The sequence below is a fragment of the Lycium barbarum genome, chromosome 9 (genome assembly GCF_019175385.1).
Source record: "Lycium barbarum isolate Lr01 chromosome 9, ASM1917538v2, whole genome shotgun sequence".
NCBI lineage: Eukaryota > Viridiplantae > Streptophyta > Magnoliopsida > Solanales > Solanaceae > Lycium > Lycium barbarum.
In genome coordinates, this window is record NC_083345.1 from 104,347,364 (window position 1) to 104,369,554 (window position 22,191).

Sequence of the window (22,191 nt, forward strand, 5' to 3'; positions counted from 1 at the left end):
ACAAGAAACATTGTTGAATTCCAATAAAAGGGAAAATTATACATGGTATGACACACATGATCAGTTAACAGTTTGCAGAATTTTAGAAAATGCAGAATACATGACAACACAAGCAGTAGTTTTCATCAAATTCAATTTTGGCCATTCTTGCTCATCAGTTGTAGAAAAAATGTAGCAGTTCTTTGTCATCAACAACTGCTATTTATCATTTTATTCAAATCAATAGTCAACTTACTGTACAGAGAGAGATGATATGAATAAACTTAAGTGAGAAGAACATCAATAGCAAGCAACAATACCTCAACAATAGCAGCTAAAATGCAGAACCTTCAATGAGTAGCACGTCAATGAATTCTGACCAGCTGTCCACTACGTATCTGTAATATAAATAACATCAGGAGGTTTCTATCAAAGGTTGAACTAAAAATATAATGGAATATAAAAGTCTAATAGAGGATTTAATGGTTTTAGTTACATGTTACTTTATCCCAAGCAAGTATTTTGGCTACAAACTTAAGCACGTAACCCCAAATAAGTAGCCAATAAATAAGAAGGCATATATCAAACAACATAGTCACATAGTACATTACAAGATTCAGTAAGTAATGATGAAAATGGTAAAATAGGTTAAAGAAAACAATAAAGAAAAACTGTGGTGCAAATCAAAACACTCAACCATCCATCAGAAACTTTTACACCCAAATCTTAAGCAAAATACAATAAATATACAACAACACATGTTACTAAGCATTAGTCACTATTTGTTCCTTCTTCGAACTCTTCCTCATCCTCCGTAGTTTCCTCTGTTTCATACTCTTCTTCAGTTTCATACTCTTCTTCTCTAGATTCATCTTGGATTTCATGATGCTCTGGCAATAACCTATCATCGATGGGTTCATCCATTTCAATTGCATTCCCGTTTGGATCATATAAGAGTATATTTTCATCAATCGAAACATTCATAGCTATCTCGTGGACTTCAACTTCTTCAACTTGGAATGGAACATTCAATCTGGAGCTGTCACCATTACTTTCTCATCGGATAATTCAACAACATTCCGAGGTTTGACCTTCAACACAGCTGCCCAATCATCCTTATCCTTTTTCTTGCTAGGATACGACACATAACACACTTGAGTTGCTTGCATCGCAAGAATAAAAGGTTCATATTTTTTATATCGGCGACGATAATTAACATCAACCAATTTGTACTGATTATGATTTTTAACACCAACATCCATAGTTGGATCAAACCATTCACAGTTGAATAACATAGTTTGATTTAAAGGATCTTCACGAAATTCCACTTGTATAATCTCTTTTATCCGTCCATAGTAATCACCAAAATTTGGATCCGAGATACAAACTCCACTATTCATTGTTGATCTTGCGCTACCATGATTGTCTGTGTGAAATTTGTATCCATTAGTAAAATACACAGAATGACATGTAGCGCCTATTAGTGGTCCATGAGCAAGACTACGCAAGAATTTATTCTCAATATGGTTGCAGCGGACCTATTTGGAATTTAATAACATCTTGTATAAAAATTGATGATTGTTGAAACTTACATATTCCTTGAACCATATAGAGAAATATGCTTCAAGGCTCTCATCTATTTGACCTTGAGATAGATTCGGGAATTCTCCTTGCAGACGTTGCACGTACATACTTCATTGCAACAAAATAAGTTCAATAGAAAGTCATGATATATATGGATACATTTATAATAATAAGAGAGTTTAACATTCAAATGCTACCCCACAAACGGTTCAACCTCTTTACAATTTAGTAAAATGTAAGTTTGGGCAGCCTTGATTTCTTCAAGGGATAAATTCCTCTTTTTTGCTTCTCCCCATAGTCGACCGGGATGGGTGAATATTGATAAATTTCCTTCAAGATCTTCTACAGTACCACCATCATCATTACGGTCCACATCGTGATTACGTGTCATGACATGAGGTTCAAAATAATGAGAAAACAAATGTGTTGACTCCTTCATCAAGTATGCTTCACAAATGGAACCCTCAACACTAGCTTTATTCCCAATCATTCTTTTAAGAGTTCCGAGGTACCTAAATACATAAATGGATGGACCGTTGTATTAGAAAAGTTATGTTTAGCATACTTGTCACAATTTGAACATAAAGTTTCAAATTTACCTTTCAAAAGGATACATCCATCGATATTGTATAGGTCCAGCAATCTTTGCTTCATATGGCAGGTGCACAGACAGATGTTCCATTGAGTCAAAGAACCCAGGGGGAAATATACGTTCTAACTTACACAAGATTTGCGGGATGTCTGCCTCTAATCTTTCCATGTCATCCACTCGTAGAGTGGTCGAAGTAAGATCTTTAAAAAATAAGCTCAATTCTGTAAGTGCTTGCCACACATTACTGGGAAGCAGTTCACGAAAAGCAATAGGCATTAGTCGTTGCATGAACACATGGCAATCATGACTTTTCATGCCAAATAATCTTTTCGCGTTTGTGTCTAGACATCTACCCAAATTCGAAACATACCCATCTGGAAACTTCAAACCCTTCACCCAATTGAACAAGATAGCTCTTTCTTCCTTATCTATTGTATATATAGCTTTTGGATATTTTCCACTAGTGTCCTTTGCCAACTGTGGTCGATCACAGTAATTTACCATATCTTGACGTGATTGTAGATTGTCTTTGGTTTTGTTATCAATATTAAGAACTGTATTAAATACATTATCAAAGACATTTTTTTCAATATGCATGACATCAAGATTATGTCGAATCATGTTAGAACTTCAATAAGGCAAAACCCAAAATATGCTTCGCTTTTTCCACCCACAAGACTTACATATTCTCTGATTAACTTCCTGTGCATCTAACTCTGTTACTTTCCTTATCCCCAAGTCACAAATTTGGTTCAAAATTTCCTCTCCTATTCTATAGAGTGGTGATAGTCTTTTGACAGTCTTACCTTTGAGAAAGTTTTTACGATCTCTCCTAGAAGGATGATGTTGGTCAAGGAACATTCTGTGACTATCAAACCAAGATGTTTTCCTGCCATGTTGTAATCTAAAGGATTGTGTTTCCTCCATACAATAAGGACATGCTAACTTGCCCGCCGTACTCCATCCTGATAACATAGAATATGCTGGGAAGTCACTGATTGTCCACATCAAAGATGCCCTCAGTTGAAAGTTTTGCTTTTTCGAGATGTCAAATGCTTCTACACCTGTCTCCCACAACAAAGTCAATTCCTTTATTAGAGGTTGCAGATAAACATCAATTTTATGTTTGGGATTGTTTGGCCCAGGAACAATGACAGTTAGGAACATATATGCCTTTTTCATACACATTCCTGGAGGCAAATTGTATGGGGTGACAATCACTGGCCACGAAGAGTATTTCCTCCCAGATTGACTAAACGGTTGGAAACCATCAGTACATAACCCCAACCTTACATTCCTTGGTTCAGCAGCAAAAAAAGAATGAGTTTCATTGAAGTTCTTCCAAGCCTCAGAGTTTGATGGATGACGCATTACCCCATCCTCTTGTGTATGCTCATGGTGCCATCTCATGTCGGCAGTTGTAGCATGGGATGCATATAATCTTTTCAATCTAGGAATCAAAGGAAAATAATACATTTTCTTATAAGGGACCAATTTCCTCTTACGAGAGCCGAGATGTAAGGTGTTCATCATCACCCCAATACAACATACATCTTGAATCACAACAATCAATCTTTTCAACTGGCAAACCCAAACTACGCACTAGTTTCTTAGTCTGATAATAGCTTTCAAGCACTTTGTTATCTTCAGGTAAAGCCTCTTTCAACAATTGTATCATTTGGTTATAACCTCTCTGTGACAAAGTATTCTCCATTTTAATATTTAACATTCTGGAGACTACTGCAAGTTGAGTGAGAGAAGAACCGGGATATAATTTTTCATCAGTAGCTTGTAGCAAATTGTAAAATCTTTGGGACTCGGGATTAGGCTCCTCATCCATTGAAGGATTAGGCTCCTCCTCCATTGAAGGTTCATAAGGATGAGAAGAATCAATTTCAATATTGCTATAAGATTGCGAACTCGAACCCTGACCAAAGTTGGGACCAACTGCATCCAAGACCATTTGTCGGTATGGATTATCGAACCCCGATTCAGGTTGAGAACCACCGTGCAAATCATTACCAGAAGCTATCTCACAGATCACATCTTTTTCCCCTTGATACTCCCAAACAAAATAGTCCTCAACAAATACAAAATTAAAAAGGTGATATTCAACGATTTCAACATCCATGTATTTAATGTTGTGACATTTTTTACATGGACATGTAACCTTGTTACCGCTCATGTAATTTTGTTGAGAAAGTGCAAATTAGATAAAATTTTCTACACCGGTTACAAAGCTAGAGTTTATACCCCCTCGGCCATCCAACCTATCGTACATCCAATCACGCTCTAGATTATTCATGTTCCTATTAATATTGACATAAACAAAGCAATCAAATTAATATTCTGTCTTCATATCATTAATACAACCGAATGACCTCTAAATGGAAGAACAAGCTGAAATAACTTAGTGAAACAGAACATATCATTCACCTTTTAGTTAAAAAAATGACAAACTGAAAAAAAACTGAAACTAAAACAAAAAAAATCTAGTAAGAAACCCAGTTCACTAACACTGACTTCAAATCACAGAGTACAAAAAAAATCGAGTAAGAAACCCAGTTCACTAACACTGATTTCAAATCACAGAATATAAAGAATGTTGAGTTCTTCAAGCTTTTTCTCGACATGCAACGAATTAAAACAAACTTTAACCACCAAATAATATTATCCGACAAGATTTAGCACAAACAAAGGTCGAATTTCCATTTTCATCAGATTTTGGCCCAAATAGAGATTCCCAACACTTTACCTTCAAATAAATTATAAACCCAACAGTTTTCAAGACACCCAACTTCGATTTTAGCCAAAAAAAACACTTAAAGACACTCTGTCCTTTAGACAATAAGCAAAAAAACACAGATATCTTAATTTCTATTTTAGATTTAATGTCAGAAAACACAAAGAAGGAGATAAAAAAGAAAGAAACTGCCCATAAAACATAGAAAAATCAAAACATACCTTTCCTTTAGATAAAAGATGCAGCAGAAGAAGAGAAAAACACAATAGAAACCCTAGATTCACATTATTTTGATCTATGTTGTGCTCTCTCTCTCTATGTTAGCAATTTCGCACACTCTCTCTCTCTATATCTGTGTTGGGTGTGTTTGAACTGAAATGAAATAAATGTGTATACCCTAGGAGATATCTTTTTCTTAACACTTAACGACGGAATAGCGACGGATTTTATATTCCGTCGCTAAATAATACATTGATTTCTTTTAATGATTAATATTGCGACAAATTTTTCCGTTGCTGCAAATATATATTTTTTCCAAGAAAAATAAAAGGCCTAGCGACGGATTTTTCGTTGCTGAATCCGTCGCTAAATAAAAATAAAATTTGTCGCGCCTCTTCTGTTGCTAAATCTGTAGTGAAATTTAAGGCGCCAAAATTTCGCGCTAATCATTAGTGACGAAACTCAGTTTTCGTTGCTAATCCGTCACTATATAATGAGATAAAATTTTAGTTACTTTTCTCGCGACAAAATGAGAAATCCGTAGCTAATCCGTCGTTAATTAGCGACAGAATATGGTCTGTCGCTAATATTCCGTCACTAAACGCTGGTTTTTTAGTAGTGTGTGGTGCTTGTCAATGAAGCCTTTGTCCGTGCTCAGCAAGAGGTGGACGATCTTAAGGGCCAACTGAATACCCAAGGCCGAGAAACGGAGAAATTTCAGCACCTTCTGCGGACGAAGGAGGATGAGCTAAACCGAGCAGTTACTCTTTCCAACCTCCAACCCGAGCTCGATGCAACAAAGGCTGAAAATCGTCGATTAAAGGGTGAGCTGGCCGAGATGGTCGAATATAACCGGAGTCTCGAAGCGGACAAGATCGGCCTTAGCCGAGATAACACTCGTCTTTCTTCAAAGCTTAGTGAGCTCGAAACCACCATCTCTCAACTCCGGGAGGAGCTGGACTCTGTCAAGTCCGAAGCTACGAGCATGGCCGAGAGGCATCGGCTGCTCGAATCTGAAAGTGCCCGGTATAAAAAGCGTATGAAGGTGTTTGAGGAGAAAGAGGTGAAGAGGGCCCAGACATGTGCTGATCTAAAAATCGAGCTCGAAGAGACGGTTGATGCTAATGACACTCTCAAGGCTGAGCTCGAGTCGGCCACCCAAATGCAAAATGTCCTCGGAGAGGCTCGGGATGTTCTGGTGGCAAAGTTAGCCCAGGCTGAGGCCGATTTGGAAGAAGCTCTAAAGAGCGTGGAGGCCGCCGAGGCTCATGCTACTATTGCTGCTGAGTATGAAAAGTGGAAGTCGCGGAGGATCACTCTTGAGCAAGACGAGCATGGCTTTGCAGATCTTCCGTCCCTAATACTCGAGGCTAAAAGAGTCGAGGAAGAGGCTAAGGGTGCCCTCGGGGCTGACTCCGACGATTCCGAGCGGACAGTGTCCGAACCCTCTGGATCCAGCCATACCGGATAGATTAGGGGCTGTACTTAGCCTTTTATTTTTTGCCTTTGTAGTAGTCTCCGATGTAAAATCCTTTGTATAAATAGAACATGTATTTTCCTTGATTCTTTACTTTGTTTGAATGTTTGTTATGACTTCCGCCCGAATTGTCGGTCCGTTTTAAGGAGTCATTATTTCTGACTGTGCCTGAATATCGGCTTTTCTCTTCATCCGGTACATTTTGTCCGGGGATTTTATGGAGTTTTTGCCCATGGGACTTATCTTATGCTTTGTGAATTCAGACGTCTCCGAATCACGATGGGCATTTTTAGGGCTGGTAGTTTTCGACTATTTTTTAGGGCCGGTATTGTTCGGACACCTGAATCTCAGCCTTAGCTAAATTTTGATGTAAAAGTCCCCGTTTGTGGGGTTAACGATTTTGGCTCAGTTCACTATGACCTTGTTGCCTTTGTCGAATTTCGACCGTAGTGCCCGGTACGGGGTATATGAATGAAGTAGTGCCGAAATACGGCAGTAATCATCGGGGTAAAGTGTTTTAACAGGAAGACATCCGAGACATCGTTATCCAAACTTTCGATAATTTTTGCATTGCAAGTATTTATATACATGAGAATGAATTTTTTCCTTCTGCCTTTGCCGTAGCAAAAACTAAATGGACACGATTCATTCTGATCGTTTGGTCCTTACATAGGAACCTAATGCAGAAGGCCGATTCTTGGTTTTGCCGTAGCAAATATTGCATGGACACGATTCATTCTGATCGTTTGGTCCTTACATCGAAACCTAATATTAAAGGTCCGGTTTTAATTTGTTGAGGGCCTCCGGTTTCCACTAACCGGGGTAAAATTTGAAGTGGGTATGATAGTCCCCTAGCGCTTATCCGAGCTGCAAGATCGGGTGAGTGCTATTAATTCCCCACTCGTAGGGTGTGACCCCGAGTTTCCGGGCATTTGTCTTTGTCTTCGTCGAGTAACACGTTGTACTTGTTGACTCATTAAAAATCTTGTCGGAAAATCCATTTTGGGACAAAATCGTACTAAGGAAAAGAGTGCAACACGTGTTTTCAGGCCTAGATTCTAACTTTATCCGGTACTCGACTTCATGCAAAAAAGAAAGGTTAATAGAAAAACATGAGGAGTCCATACCTTAGATTAGTATCTTTTCAGATAAGCCACATTTCAGTTATTGCGCAACCGTTGCCCGTCCATGGATTCCAACTGGTACGATCCTTTGCCCGTTATCCCGGTTATCTTATACGGTCCTTCCCAGTTCGGACCCAGTTTTCCTTCGTTGGGATTCTTGGTGTTCAAGGTAACTTTTTGAAGCACCAAGTCCCCAGCTTGGAAATGCCGAAAATTAGCTCTCCGATTGTAGTACCTTTCCATTCTCTGTTTCTGGGCTGCAATACGGACCAACGCGTTTTCGCGAAGTTCATCCGTGAGGTCGAGTTTACGGCCATGGCCTCCTCGTTTGACTCCTTGGTGGTATAACTGAACCGGAGAGTGGGTTCACTAACTTCTACGGGAATAAGGGCTTCGGCCCCGTAGACCAACGAGAAAGGAGTTTCCCCCGTGCTTGATTTCGATGTGGTTTTGTAAGTCCACAATACCTCCGATAATATTTCCCTCCACTGATGCTTTGATGCTTCAAGTCGTTTCCTCAGATTTTGGATTATTGTTTTGTTCGGGGATTCCGCCTGTCCGTTCGCACACGAGTGATATGGAGTTGATACGATTTTCTTGATCTTCAACCCTTCGAGGAAATCGTTGACTTTGCCGCCCACAAACTGAGGACCATTATCATATGTTATCTCGGCAGGGATGCCGAAACGACAGATGATGTGGTCCCATATGAAGTCAATGACTTCCTTCTCTCTGATTTTTTCAAAGGCCTGCGCTTCAACCCATTTGGAGAAATAATCACTCATAAACGGAATAAAACGGGCTTTTCCTGGTGCCCATGGTAATGGACCGACAATGTCCATTCCCCACTTCATGAAAGGCCAAGGTGAAACCACTGAATGCAGCAACTCCCCGGGCTGATGAATTATCGGAGCATGCCTCTGACACCCGTCACACTTCCGGACAAAAATTTTCGAATCCTCTTCCATCCGGTTCCAGTAGTAACCGGCTCTTATAATTTTTCGGACCAAGGCTTCTGAACCGGAATGGTTGTCACAAGTCCCCTCGTGCACTTCTCTTAAAACATACTCCGTTTCTCTGGGACCCAAACACTTGGCAAGGGGTCCGAAGAAAGATCGTCGATATAATTAGCCATCTACCGGCAGAAACGCGCAGCTTTCGTCCTTAGCGATCTGTATTCTTTTGGGTTACTCGAGAGCTTTCCATCTCTTAAGTAATCAACGTACTTGTTGCGCCAATCCCAAGTTAAACCCATTGTATTTATTTCGGCATACCCATTCTCTATCGCTGTATTCATCAAGTGCACCGTAGTACCGGGGTTAATTTCTTCCCCTTCGACCGAATATCCCAAATTGGCCAATGCATCGGCTTCGCTGTTCTGCTCCCTCGGTATATACCGCATGGTCCATTATTTAAACCGGTGTAGTATCACTTGGATCTTCTCCAAATACCTTAGCATCCGCTTATCTTTGACCTCGAAGACGCCATTCACCTAGTTAACGACCAAAAGCGAATCGCACTTGGCTTCAATTATTTCAGCCCCCATACTCTGGGCTAATTCCAAACCTGCAATCATAGCCTCATACTCGGCTTCATTGTTAGTGAATTTAACAGTTCTAATGGATTGTACAAAGGCATCCCCGGCCGGGGTACTAAGGACGATTCCTAGCCCGGAACCTTTGAGGTTCGAGGCTCCGTCCGTGTGTAGCGACCAAATACCCGAGGCTTTTCCCGAGGTTAGCAGAAGTTCTTTCTCAACCTCGGGGACCATAGCCGGGGTGAAATCCGCCACAAAATTGGCCAAGATCTGGGACTTGATGGCCGTTCGAGGTTTGTATTCGATATCATATCCGCTAATTTATACGACCCATTTGGTTAGTCTACCCGATAATTCCGGTTTGTGCATGATGTTTTTAAGGGATAAGCAGTCACTACACATATCAGATGGCATTGAAAATAAGGGTTGAGCTTTCTAGAAGCACTAACCAATGCCAATGCCAATTTTTCCAAGTGGGGATAATGGGTCTCCGCATCCCCCAAAGTCCTACTTACATAGTAGATAGGGAATTGTGTACCTGATTCTTCTCGGACCAAAACGCCACTTACCGCTACCTCGGAGACAACAAGGTAGAGAAAAAGCTGCTCGTCCGCTTTCGGTGTGTGCAACAGCGGTGGGCTGGACAAGTATCTTTTTAATTCTTGTAAGGCTCTTTGACACTCCAGTGTCCAAACAAAGTCGTTCTTCTTTCTCAGTAAGGATAAGAAGCGATGGCTCTTGTCCAAGGACCTCGATATGAAACGACTTAGCGTCGCTATCCTTCTGGTGAGCCTCTGCACTCCTTTGACGTTATTCACTACCTCAATATCCTCGATGGCCTTGATGTTGTCCGGGTTGATTTCAATACCCCGGTTTGACACCATAAAACCCAAAAATTTACCGGACCGGTCGCCGAAGGCACATTTTTCCGGGTTGAGCTTCATGTTATATTTACGGAGTACATCGAAGGTTTCCTGCAAATGCTTTAAATGGTCCTCTGTTTCCAGGGACTTAACAACCATGTCGTCAATGTAAACTTCTATTGTTTTCCTTATTTGTTCTTCGAACATTCCATTAACTAGGCGTTGGTAAGTTGCACCGGCATTTTTTAATCCAAAAGGCATAACATTATAACAGTAAGTCCCGTATCGGGTGATAAAGGATGTTTTATCTTGATCCTCCGGGTGCATCCGGATTTGGTTATACCCAGAGTAGGCATCGAGAAAACTTAACATCTCATGCCCGGCCGTCGCATCGATCATTCTATCGATGTGAGGCAACGGAAATGAATCCTTCGGCGTGCTTTGTTTAGATCCTTGTAATCAACGCATATTCAAAATTTATTACCTTTCTTCGACACTACTACTACGTTAGCTAGCCAGTCCGGGTATTTTACCTCCCGGATAGAGCCTATGTTCAAAAGCTTTGTTACCTCGTCTTTTACGAAGGCGTGTTTTGCTTCTGCCATGGGCCTTCTCTTCTACTTTACCGGGGGAAACCTCCCGTCCAAACTGAGCTTGTGAGTTGTTACTTCCGGTGGTATACATGTCATATCTATGTGGGACCATGCAAAGCAATCGGCATTAGCTCGAATAAATTCAATTAACTTGTTCCTGAGCTCCGAGGTTAACCCCGTGCCCAGGTATACCTTACTGTCCGGTAAATATTCGAACAAGATGATCTGTTCCAGCTCCTCTATTGTTGACTTGGTTGCATCCGAGTCATCTGGCATGACGAATGATCTGGGTACACCAAAATCATCCTCTTCATACCCCGGATCTAACCCCTACTGCTTTGATTGCTAGTTGGTGTCCTTTTCCCCGGTTCAATCTTCTTCCTTTTGGTCCGATTTTTTGGGCTGAGGTGTCGCCTCCTCGACCGCGAACATCTCCCTTGCAGCGGGTTGTTCACCTCAGATGGTTTTAATCCCCTCCGGGGTCGGGAATTTCAGCAGTTGATGCAATGTTGAGGGCACGGCCCTCATGCTATATATCCAAGGTCTACCCAGCAATGCATTATACTTCATGTCTCCTTCGATTACATAGAACACCGTTTGCTGGATAGTGCCATCGATGTTTACCGGCAATGAGATCTCCTCTTTTGTGATTTCGCTCGCCATGTTGAACCCGCTGAGTACCCGGGCTACCAGTACAATCTGATCGAGTAGCCTTAGCTGTTCGACCACTCTCCACCGGATGATGTTGGCCGAGCTACCTGGGTCAATCAAAATACGTTTAATTTGAGTTTTAAAGATAAGAATAAAGATTACCAATGCATCATTGTGCGGTTGAATGATGCCTTCTGCGTCCTCGTTGCTGAAAGAGATGGAACCCTCGGGTATGTAATCCCGGCCGCGCTTTTCACGCACAGCAGAGACCTTGGTTCTTTTCATCGCCGGCCCTCGTGGGGTATCGGTGCCCCCAATTATCATGTTGATTATATGCTGGGGTTCTACTGGCTCGGCCTTTTTATGGATCTCCCTTTCCTTGTAGTGACCTTTGGCTCGTTCACTCAGCAATTCTCGGAGATGGCCATTCTTCAATAACTGGGCTACCTCCTCTCTTAGCTGGCGGCAATCCTCGGTTCTGTGTCCATGGGTTCCATGATATTCACACATCATGCTCGGGTCCCGTTGGCCCGGATCCGACCTCAGAGGTCTCAGCCACCTTACATCCGGGATACAGCCAATAGCCGAGACGAGGTCCGAGGTGTTGACGTTGAAATTGTATTCCGCTATCTTCGGCAAGTCTTTGTTGCCGGCAGATCTTCCAGCATCGCTCCTGAATGAGAGACCTCGACTGTTCGACGGGCGCTCGACCCGTTTATCACCCCGACTGGAGAAATAGCTCGGGCCAACCCTGGATTTCTCCGACCTAAAGTTTGGCTTCTTCGAATGGAAATATGGCCGATACCTCTCCCTCGACGATCTGGCCTCCGGTTCGTGATTTTTCCTTGGTCTCTCAAAACTTTTGTTCATATTTATTGGCCCCGGGGGAAACTCGAGTTGGTCATCCTCCACCCGAATCTTCGACTCGTATCGGTTATGGACATCTGCCCATGTCACAGCCTCGTACTCTAGCAAGTTTTCCTTTAATTTGAATGAAGCTGTCGAGCTCCGAGGGTTGAGCCCCTTTGTGAAAGCTTGTGCGGCCCATTCCTCGGGAACCGGAGGGAGCTCAATTCGTTCCCTTTGGAACCGATTGACAAATTCGCGCAGCAACTCATCGTCTCTTTGGGCTATACAGAAAATATCTGCCTTACGGGCCTGCACCTTTTTAGCACCGGCGTGAGCTTTTATGAAGGCATCGGCGAGCATTTCGAAAGAAGTGATCGAATGCTCGGGCAGATGGTCATACCACGTCAATGCTCCTTTTGACAGAGTTTCCCCGAACATTTTCAACAACACTGCTTCAATTTCATCTTCCTCCATATCGTTGCCTTTTATAGCGCAGGTGTAAGAGGTCACGTGTTCGTGTGGGTCCGTCGTGCCGTCATATTTCTGGATATCCGGCATTTTGAACCTCTTCGGGATTAATTTCGGAGCTGCACTCGGAGGAAAAGGCCTTTGGATGTACCTCTTCGAATCCGGCCCCTTCAGTAAAGGCGGAGCCCCCGGGGTTTGATCCACCCGAGAGTTGTATGTTTCCACCCTCTTTTCGGTCGAGTCTACCCGCTTTGCTAAAGTTTCTAGCATTTTCAGAACCTCAGTGGAGGAACCACCTCCAGACCCATTGCTCTCAACCATCCGTGCCTCATCTCTTCTGGGTTCAGCAACACCCTTCGCCTCCTCCGAGGTCGTTTTATCTCTTCCGTTTTGCAACTGGGCTATTGCGATTCCCTGTTCGGAAATCGCGGCTCTCTATTCCTGCAACATTTTAAAAATTAAACTTAAGTCAATATTATCATTCGGGGTATCTGGTTCTTTCCGGCCCTGTGCCCGGGACAAAGTAATTGAATTGTGAGTATTTAAAGGGTCAGTAGCCGGCTGGGCGTCATTCTCCTGGTCCGTGGTGTTTTGATGGTTGAGGCCCTCTCTCGAATTAACGGGGTTAGGGTCAGCGGGGTTCGGTAATCCTCGTAGCCCGCTGCCTTCATTTTCGGCCACGATCTCGTTGTTGTTGACGTGACCAGATTGCCCACTGTTAGCCATTTTGTCCGTTTTTTCATAGACGAACAGAAGATGTTTTTGATTTTGACGAGTAAGATAGAGATCAAGATCAAAGACCACTATTATCCTAGCCCCACGGTGGGCGCCAAACTATTTACCCCGAATTCGGATAATCAATTGAATTTATGAGTGAGGTATAGGATACGTGGTTGAGCCTTAATCTATTTGATAGAGGAAAGAAATGTATGAATATGCTATGAAGAAGCAATTGATAATTAGTGGTTTGCTATAGATTTTGTATCTAGTAATATATGAATATTGTTTGATCAAGCAGATTTAAAAGATGAACACGATGATCCGGGCCAAAATCAGACGTTAGAGAGAGAGATTTTATATATCTTGCTATTACAAAATGTTCTTGGTATGAGGAAGCCAACCCCTCAAAAGTAGGGCAATGAGCCCTATTTATAGTATTGCCCCATGGGCTTCATACAACATGAGACCCTAAAAAATAAAGAATAAACTCTTAAATGGATTAGGTTGACCGTACGGTCTGACACCCGTACGATTGGCAGTTGAACATGGCAGGACGGTATTGACGCGTGGCTATTGTGTAACGGATCACCCGGACCAACGGCCACGATCAGACGAACCAACGGCCACGACCAACTCGGCTATGGAGAAGCCGGACCAAATGATGCCCTTTCTTTGCTTCAGTTCAAGCACTCCTCCGGTTCAGAATGAAAGTCTTCGTGCACGTGCTTGTCCCTTTCTTCCCTCGGTCTCCGGTCTTACCGGTTTAACATATATCCGATTTTTACCGTATACAGATTACTTCGGGAGTAAACTTCAAATTTACTACGAGTAAGAAAATTCAGAATATTTCTTCTCAATTATTCTACCTCTTCTGGGGGTGAGTCGTGATATCTTCACAACCAAGTACATGTTCGTATTTATAGGCTTTACAGTATTGTCACATTCACTTCAGGGAATGAATCTATAGTTGTAAGTTGTTTCATTCACGTCAGGGAATGGAACAAAATCACATGGACGTGCCTCAACCACATCAAAATTACAATAACTTATAACCACTTCTTAAGATGTTGCTACTTCAAGAGCAAATCGAAGCATGCATATAATTTTTTTTAAACACATCTTTAATTGTAATCACAATAAAACTATTATCACTTCTGGTTATTATGAGCATAACTAAATTTAGTCTAATGAGACTTAGAATTTATCATCACTTCTGGTAATCGATCATATATTTCTTTTCACAGTATTGTTCTTCAGGGACGAGTGAACCAATTTTGGTTCCGGAAATCCAATGTCCAAAATTAAATACGTTACTAGCAAATAATGATAAATTTATTAAACCAAGAACAATCATAAGGTTCATATTACCTAACCTGTGTTGGCCACCTCAACCATTTGCCACATAGTAATATAACTTAATAAAGCCAAAAATCTCATGGAAGATTGTAATCGTACCTTATTCGTGCACGGGACCATTCATCTCTACGAGAGGATTTATCTTTCTTTCTCACTTGATTTTCAATAATGTCAAGCTCTCAAATATGTAGTATTATTATCGACAAAACTCCAATAAAAGATTAGAGACTCGTGCTGATAACGTGTTATAAAATAATAAAGCAAGCAAGAATAATATTATAGACAAAAAGAGAAGATGAGAGTATTTTTTTATGTCTGTTGTTAGGGATGTAAATACAATGAAGGAACCTCTCTATTTATAAGGGAAAATTAACTTGGTCCCAAAGTCACAAACCTTAAATTTTCTCCTAAAGTAGTAAATAATATTTATAACAGAAATCATGAAAATCTGAATATTTTAGGACATTTTTAAAAATAATCGAGTTTTCCATATTTTTTGCCTCCCTAATTCTCGCAACTTTCGGTCCTTTACTGTCTATGTCAATTGCCAAGGCCTTCAAAAGAATAATACTCCACACTATCAAATCCTTTGCTGCTTACTGCTATATGTGCCATTTTCTTCCATTTAATTTTCACAAGTGCCTAATAAATTAAATTGACACCAAATTAGTGCAACATCAATAATTACGCTCATGTTTGGCATATGCGATACAAAATACAAAAGAAAGCGGTAAAAATGCTGAGTAACATCATATTGAAACATATACAAATATGCCCAACATCAACTTGCAGTAAATAGCACCTGTGGACAAAGTTCTGTCAAGTTCAAATTATAACGGGACCATATGCTTCAGATTGGAAAGAAATCTTATAGGTCGTTCTGCATGATACCGAAGAATGCGCATGAAAAATTATAGCAAATCTAAAAGATAACAATGGAGTGTGAGGAGTCCGAATTTACAAACCTCAAGCAGCTCCCACGGCCAGAGCAAGAACCATGGAAGCAACCTTGGGCAAAGACACTGGACAGCCTGGGGATAAGCCTGTCAAGTGGGCCGGGCCAGGTCGAACCCTGCCCGGTAAACCCGGCCTGGCCCAGACCTACTAAGAGGTGTAAGGGGCTGGGCCAGGTGCGGATTTATTAGGGGGCTGGGCCGGACAAGGTGGATAGCCCCTAGCCCGGTCAACCCGTAGCCTGGGTGATGGCCCACCGGGGCACCAGCCCGACCCGACCCACTTCAATTTTTTTTTTTTTGAAAGATAGTTACTACATTTATTACTAATAATAAATATTTTTAAAACACTGTATCCCAATAAATTAGGAGTCTCTTTTTACGGAGCACTTTAGTTTTCTTTAAAATTGTATTTTAAAGCTAAACAATCTTGTTTTCTCAAAAAATATACCTTTGATACATTTTCAGTATATATTAGATTGTGATAGTTTTATATAAAAGTAAAATTCCATTAGCATGTCATATATGTTGTGGATACGTAGATTATATCAAATATAATACTCCCTGTATTTTAATTTATGTGAACCTATTTCTTTATTAGTCCGTGCTAAAAAGAATGACCCCATTCTATATTTGGAAACAATTTGCCTTTATGCATTGATTTATAACCATACAAAATATATGTGACTCATTTAACACCAGAAGTTTGAAAGTCTTCTCTTCTTTCTTTAACTTTGTATCCAGTCAAATAGACATATCAACATCTACATAAATAATTTAAAATAAAACTTAAAACTTAAATTAATAACATTGCAAATTAAAAACACACAAACTTGAACGGCGAAATATTGCAAATCAAAGGTTCAAAACTTACCAATTAAACGGCTAACATTGATGGATAAATTTAAAGAAGAGATAAACTTCAAAGTTCAATTTCGTGCCTTTTCACAAGTGCCTATACAACACAACGGTACCCCCCCCCCCCCAACCCCTCCAATAGGCTAATACCCGACACTCTGGACTTGTGGAGATATATGTCACAATAATGTTGACATTTAACATGTTCATTGTTTACTCGCTCAAAATGCATCCACACCGCACTTGAAGTTGATCTTCGAACTCGAGGAGAAGGTGGAGGTGGAGGATTATCCATGGAAGTTGAAAGTAGTAATGTACACTAGTGGAATAGCAAATTTAGATAAAGAGATAATTGTGGAAGAATTGTGTGAAAATGAAGAAGAATGGAGGGGTATTTATAATTTGAAAATATAACCAAAGTGTAGTTATTCATAAATTTAGGGGTTCAAATAAAATTGGCAACGACTAGTTTTTTAAATTTACAATGGCTAGCTTTTTGAATTTGACAACGACTAAACTTTTTTTTTAGTTTAGCAATTTTATCATTAGATGTAAATGTTAATTTTTTTTTTATTATTAGTAAATGTAAATGTCTATTTTTGTATTAGAACTTAAAAAAAAAAAAAAAAAAAAGAGGCCCTACCCACTAACTAAAACCCGGCCCGGTCCGGTTAGCCCGAGGTGTAGCCCCTATCCGAATAGGGGCTGGGCTGGACACCCTTTTTCCTCCCCCTGCTCGGCCCCTTAACAATGGCCCGGTCCGGCCCACTTGACAGGCTTACCTGGAAATCGAGAAGATCTACTTTAGTAACTAGTAGCTACATACCTGTTGCAAAAAAAGTGAAATAGCATATATCAATCTGGATATGAATAATCGAAGAAAAGGTACATAAACTATTATTAGGTGTGAATGTCTGCTAACATAATTTTATGTGATACAGTTTAATAGGATTTCGAGAGTCAAACAAGAAATATTTTGACTGTAATTTAGTTGTATGCCCTTTAAATGTTTTAAATTGTTAATAATTGTGTATTATAGTACTTTTTATATAGTTTCGAAATATGTAAAAAAAAATTAAAAAAAGAAAGGACAGTCCGGTGCACTAAGCTCCTGCTATGCACACGGTCCTGGAAAGGGCTGAACCACAAGAGTCTATTGTATGCAGCTTTACCCTGTATTTCTGCCAGAAAACGTTTACACAGCTTGAACCTGTAACCTTCTGGTCACATTGCAACAACTTTATCAGTTACACCAACGCTAGCTTCCCGTCTTTCTAAATATGTAAAATATTATTTTTCAAAAAACTTAAAAATTGTATGTCTGAATTCACGGTTAAAATAAAAAAGTTTGACTCTCAAAATTCGAAATGTATCACATAAATTGAGACATAGGGAGTACAACAGATTTAGATACAAAATGTGACGGGATCCTTGGAATCCATTTTCGTCATCAATTCAATCTTGCGTGGTGCATTAAATAAATATTGCTAAGTGCTGACAGTAGGAGTTAAATCAGCAATATCTTATCATGCTAACCTGATGACTAGTGAATCAGCATAAAAATCTTGTGAAGTTAAACTATGAGTCGGAAAAATGTGGCCATTAAACATATTGTAACAACAGTAATGATATCAAGCGCTTGCAGCTTGGATAAGGCAGCAGATTTGATTCAGAAAAACAGAAAAGGTTTGTGCATTAGTTAGAGTTTGCAGCTTGGCTGAGGCAGCAGATTGGACCAAAAGAAATAGAAAAGGTTTGTCCATTAGCGAGACAATGCACTCATGCAGTATTAGTGACTAGGAGTTGTAAAAGGGCGGGTCGAATTGAATATGGGATGATTGAACAAAAACATGAAAAATGGGTTAATTGACAAATAATATGGATTGGGATCTCTCCATTTCTTTTCTCTCCATTTACATCAAGTTCTATCTTAGACTAGGGACACATGGCATGAATTAAATTTAACAACTAAGATTTAATTGATTAAAATATGGCCCTAACCATGATTTACATAATTAACAACTTATTCATAAATATATTAAAGTATTTTTTCTTCCTTACTATTTTATTTTTCTACACAGTAATATCTTTTCTCCTTTATCAGTTTACCCGTTCCTTTCTCCTTCTTGGCCCCAAAACAATTTTTGGTGCAAATATTTTTGCAGCACCCGAAAATCATGGCTGCAGATATCTTTCAGGTTTTTATCGTAGAAATCAGTCTTCTGAAGATATCTTAGATAAAAAAATCAACAGAAAAGAACACAAGAAGAGGGACAAAAAACGGAGAACGAGACAACAAGACGTGGAGCTTCATTTTTGCTGGATTTAAAAATGACTATCTCGCCAGGTTTTCTTTATCCATTTTCGATCTTTAGAGATTACATACTTGTTATTTGTGTGTTTTTCATTGTGGTAATTGACGAGTAGAAATTGTATACATGGTGTTTGTGAAAATTCCCAAGTACTTTTTGGGCTGAGAAGAGTGACACTTTGTTATTCTTTTACGTATGTAAAGATTTTAACTTCTTTTTTTACGCCAATTCTATCAAAATATGGACTGCTTTAGTTAGCATGTAACTCCATTTTAACTTACAAACTGAGATGTGATTTAACTATTTAATTATTTGTCAAACATAGTGGGAGTTAGCAGAACAATTGAGTGGGACATCTGTCTTACTTTTGTCTTTTGCATGATAGATTTATGGAGACTGAGTCCCAAAATGAGCATATGGATATTTCTCATTCGTTTGGGCCAATAAAACTTGGAATGGAATTTGATTCAGATGAGCATGCATTTGAATATTACAATGAATATGCTGCTACAATTGGTTTTAGTGTTAGAAAGGAATATGCAAACAGAAGTAAAATCCCTGGATGTGTGACTTCAAGAAACTTTACATGTTATAAAGAAGGTCATAGAGGACAAGACAAGAGAGATCACAAAAACTATACTCGTGACAAAAGAAAAGAAAATCTACGATATGGAGTGGCTCGTAGCTTGGTAAATTATTTTGAAAAAAGAGTAATAGAAGATCCATCTTTTCGGTTTTCTTCAAAATTAGTAACAAATATTTTCTGGGCTGATGCTAAATGATAAGGGATTTCCAGATTTATCGAGATGTATCGTTCGACACAACATATAGAACAAATAAGGAGTACCGTCCATTGGCTCTGTTTGTTGGATTAAATAATCACAAGGAGATTGTTGTATTTGGTGCTGCCCTTTTATATGATGAAACAGCTGAAGCATTTGAATGGCTTTTTAATGTATCTTTTTGGAGCTATGTCTGCAGATAAGCCACAAACATTCATCACAGATCAAGATCCCGCAATTAGTTTAGCAGTCTCTTTTGTGATGAAACAAACATATCATGATTTAAACAAGTACTCTCAAGCTGGATAGCCAATATCATGAAATTGCACAAATTGCGTTATGGTGATAACTCTGTAACCACAAATATGAGTGCTGTGTTCATTATTTTAACTCTTGAAGCTGTGAATGTGTGTTATTAGCTTTCGTTGTTTTGTTTTAGCGAATCGACTGACAGTATGTTTATGTTTAGACCTTGACGCTGCTTATTTTTTGAGTCGTCATTATGTTTAGAGTGAAATTGTTTTGCTAAGCAGCTGCCTTATTTCACTCGAGATGCTGCCTTTGAGACCAAGTGAATATGGATATCCAGTGATTGTCTATTACCCATTTGAAATGTGGAGGCAGTTTGTATTTTTCAGCAGCAATAGGACTATATATGCTGGTACTTATTTGCAAAAGATGACTGGATATAATGGCTTCTGATAAAAAAAAAATTGTTGTACCTTAACTGTAATTTGTTTAATAAAAATAAAGGTGAATAAGATAATCATAGTTTTCTTATGATTAAGGCTCGTGGTTATAAAAATATTGAAGTGCCACCATCCCTGCAATAGGTAACTTTAAAGAGAAAGGTCCATAGAAAAATGCAACTAAAAGATTAACTCAAGAAGAAATTGAAAGATAGTGTAATCAATTCAAAAATATTGAAAGGGGGATTTTCACCCTCTTTCAGAAATCAATTACCAATTGAATAATGGGGTATGTATTCTGTGAATTCGTAAGCATTATAAGTGGAAATAATGAAAAATATCACCAATTAATTATAGGATCTATTTAAGGAACGGGTAAACTTATAAAGGAGAAACAATATTACTGTGTCGGAAAGTAAAATATTAAGAGAGAGAAAATACTTTAATATAATTATGAATAAGTTATTAATTATGTAAATCATTGTTAGGGCCTTGTTTTAGTCAATTAAATTTTAGTCATTAAATTTAACTCATGCCACGTGTCCCTAATCTAAGGTAGAACTTACGGAAAATGGAGAGAAGGGAAATTGAGAGGAGCTCAATCCCAAATAATATATATGCATATTATCCATGGTTTCAGAAATAGTCAACTATACAACTAAAAGTCAAAATAAATTTAGATTCCCAGAAAGCAAGAACCAATGAAAAATAAGAGATAATATTTCAGATGATCACTCAACTATGATTAGTTCACTCAGAAAGTCACTCAACTATTTAGTGTTACATCTACAAAGTCACTCAATCTATTTCAGTGATTTTTTATTAACTTTTATTGACATAAAATTTTCATTTAAAGCCAAAATTGTAAAAAATAAAAAAATAGCCATTTTATTAACCAGATCCACTAAAAATATATTGACCAAGATCTTTTATTTATCCTCATTCCCTCCTAATTTCTCTCGTGTCAGACACGGTTTATAAATAAGAAAGCTCAATGCATCGGCTGCATTAGAATAGTCCATTATGCTATTCGCCGTAAGCTTTTGGATCCACTTCAAATGGTGATTAGTCCACGATTCCACTCCATTTAATGGACAAAAATTAAAGACCACCCTAAAATAAGGGCATTCCTGCGAATCGCCCAATTTAAGTAAATCTTAAAAATGGGCGGGCAATTCGCAGGATTGCCCTTATTTTGGGGTGGTCTTTAATTTTTGCCCAGTAAATTGATGGTCTTTAATTTTTGCCCTTCACCTAATAACATGATGTTTGGGGTTCGAATCCCGGCTTAGTAAAAACAAAACGGAATGCAGAGTTTTGTAGCAAAGTTAGGCCTATTCGGGCAAAAATTAAGCCTCAGACAGAAATTTGAATGCAAAACTCTATCTGCAGGCAGAGTTTTGCAAGTCAAAGTTAGGTCTCAAGCATAGTTTTGCAAGCCATCAGGCAAAGTTTTCCTGCAAATTCTACCTGAATTATTCAAATTTACATTGGATAGACCCACTAAAGAGGTAAACCGTCTCCTCCTAAAACAGTTATTCTATTTTCAATTGCAATTTCTATACGATCTTTTGCTTTTGCCTAAAACTCTGCCTTAAGGCAATATTTGGCTTGAAGGTAAAATTCAGTCAGTTTTGCCTTCAAGAGTTTGGCCAGAGTTTTGCATGGGCGGAATTTTGAAGGAAGAATTTTGCCAAAACTGTGCCTTGCGAATCCAAACGTCTACCTTGCGAATTTTTTTTCTTTTTACTGAGCTAGGGTTCGAACCCAAAACCTCAAGGTATTAGGCGAAGGCTAAAAATTAAAGACCACCAATTTGAAGGGCAAAAATTAAAGACCAAC

At 39.3% G+C, this 22,191-nt stretch overlaps 1 protein-coding gene and 1 long non-coding RNA gene across 2 annotated transcripts; one reads left to right on the top strand and one right to left on the bottom strand.

The window, feature by feature from the left end:
* Window positions 1–1,007: 1,007 nt before the first annotated feature.
* Window positions 1,008–3,565, bottom strand: LOC132612107 (uncharacterized). The gene is made up of 5 exons (XM_060326446.1): window positions 2,839–3,565; window positions 2,163–2,709; window positions 1,770–2,075; window positions 1,572–1,671; window positions 1,008–1,517 (listed from the first exon to the last, which is right to left on the bottom strand). The coding sequence occupies exons 1-5, from the start codon at window positions 3,563–3,565 to the stop codon at window positions 1,008–1,010; spliced, it is 2,190 nt and encodes a 729-aa protein (XP_060182429.1).
* A 14,849-nt stretch (window positions 3,566–18,414) lies between these two features.
* On the top strand, window positions 18,415–20,122 carry LOC132611343 (uncharacterized). Its single transcript, XR_009571579.1, has 2 exons — window positions 18,415–18,913; window positions 19,264–20,122. It is a non-coding gene; the product is annotated as an uncharacterized LOC132611343 (long non-coding RNA).
* The last annotated feature ends 2,069 nt before the right edge of the window (window positions 20,123–22,191 follow it).

Excerpts from the sequence above, each read along its gene's own strand:
- LOC132612107 (XM_060326446.1), bottom strand. The coding sequence starts at position 3,565 with ATGAGATGGCACCATGAGCATACACAAGAGGATGGGGTAATGCGTCAT. Across the intron at positions 2,710-2,838 it reads GGAAGTTAATCAGAGAATAT|TTCTTAATATTGATAACAAA; the intron begins GTAAGTCTTGTG and ends TATTTAATACAG. Across the intron at positions 1,518-1,571 it reads CTATATGGTTCAAGGAATAT|GTCCGCTGCAACCATATTGA; the intron begins GTAAGTTTCAAC and ends AATTCCAAATAG.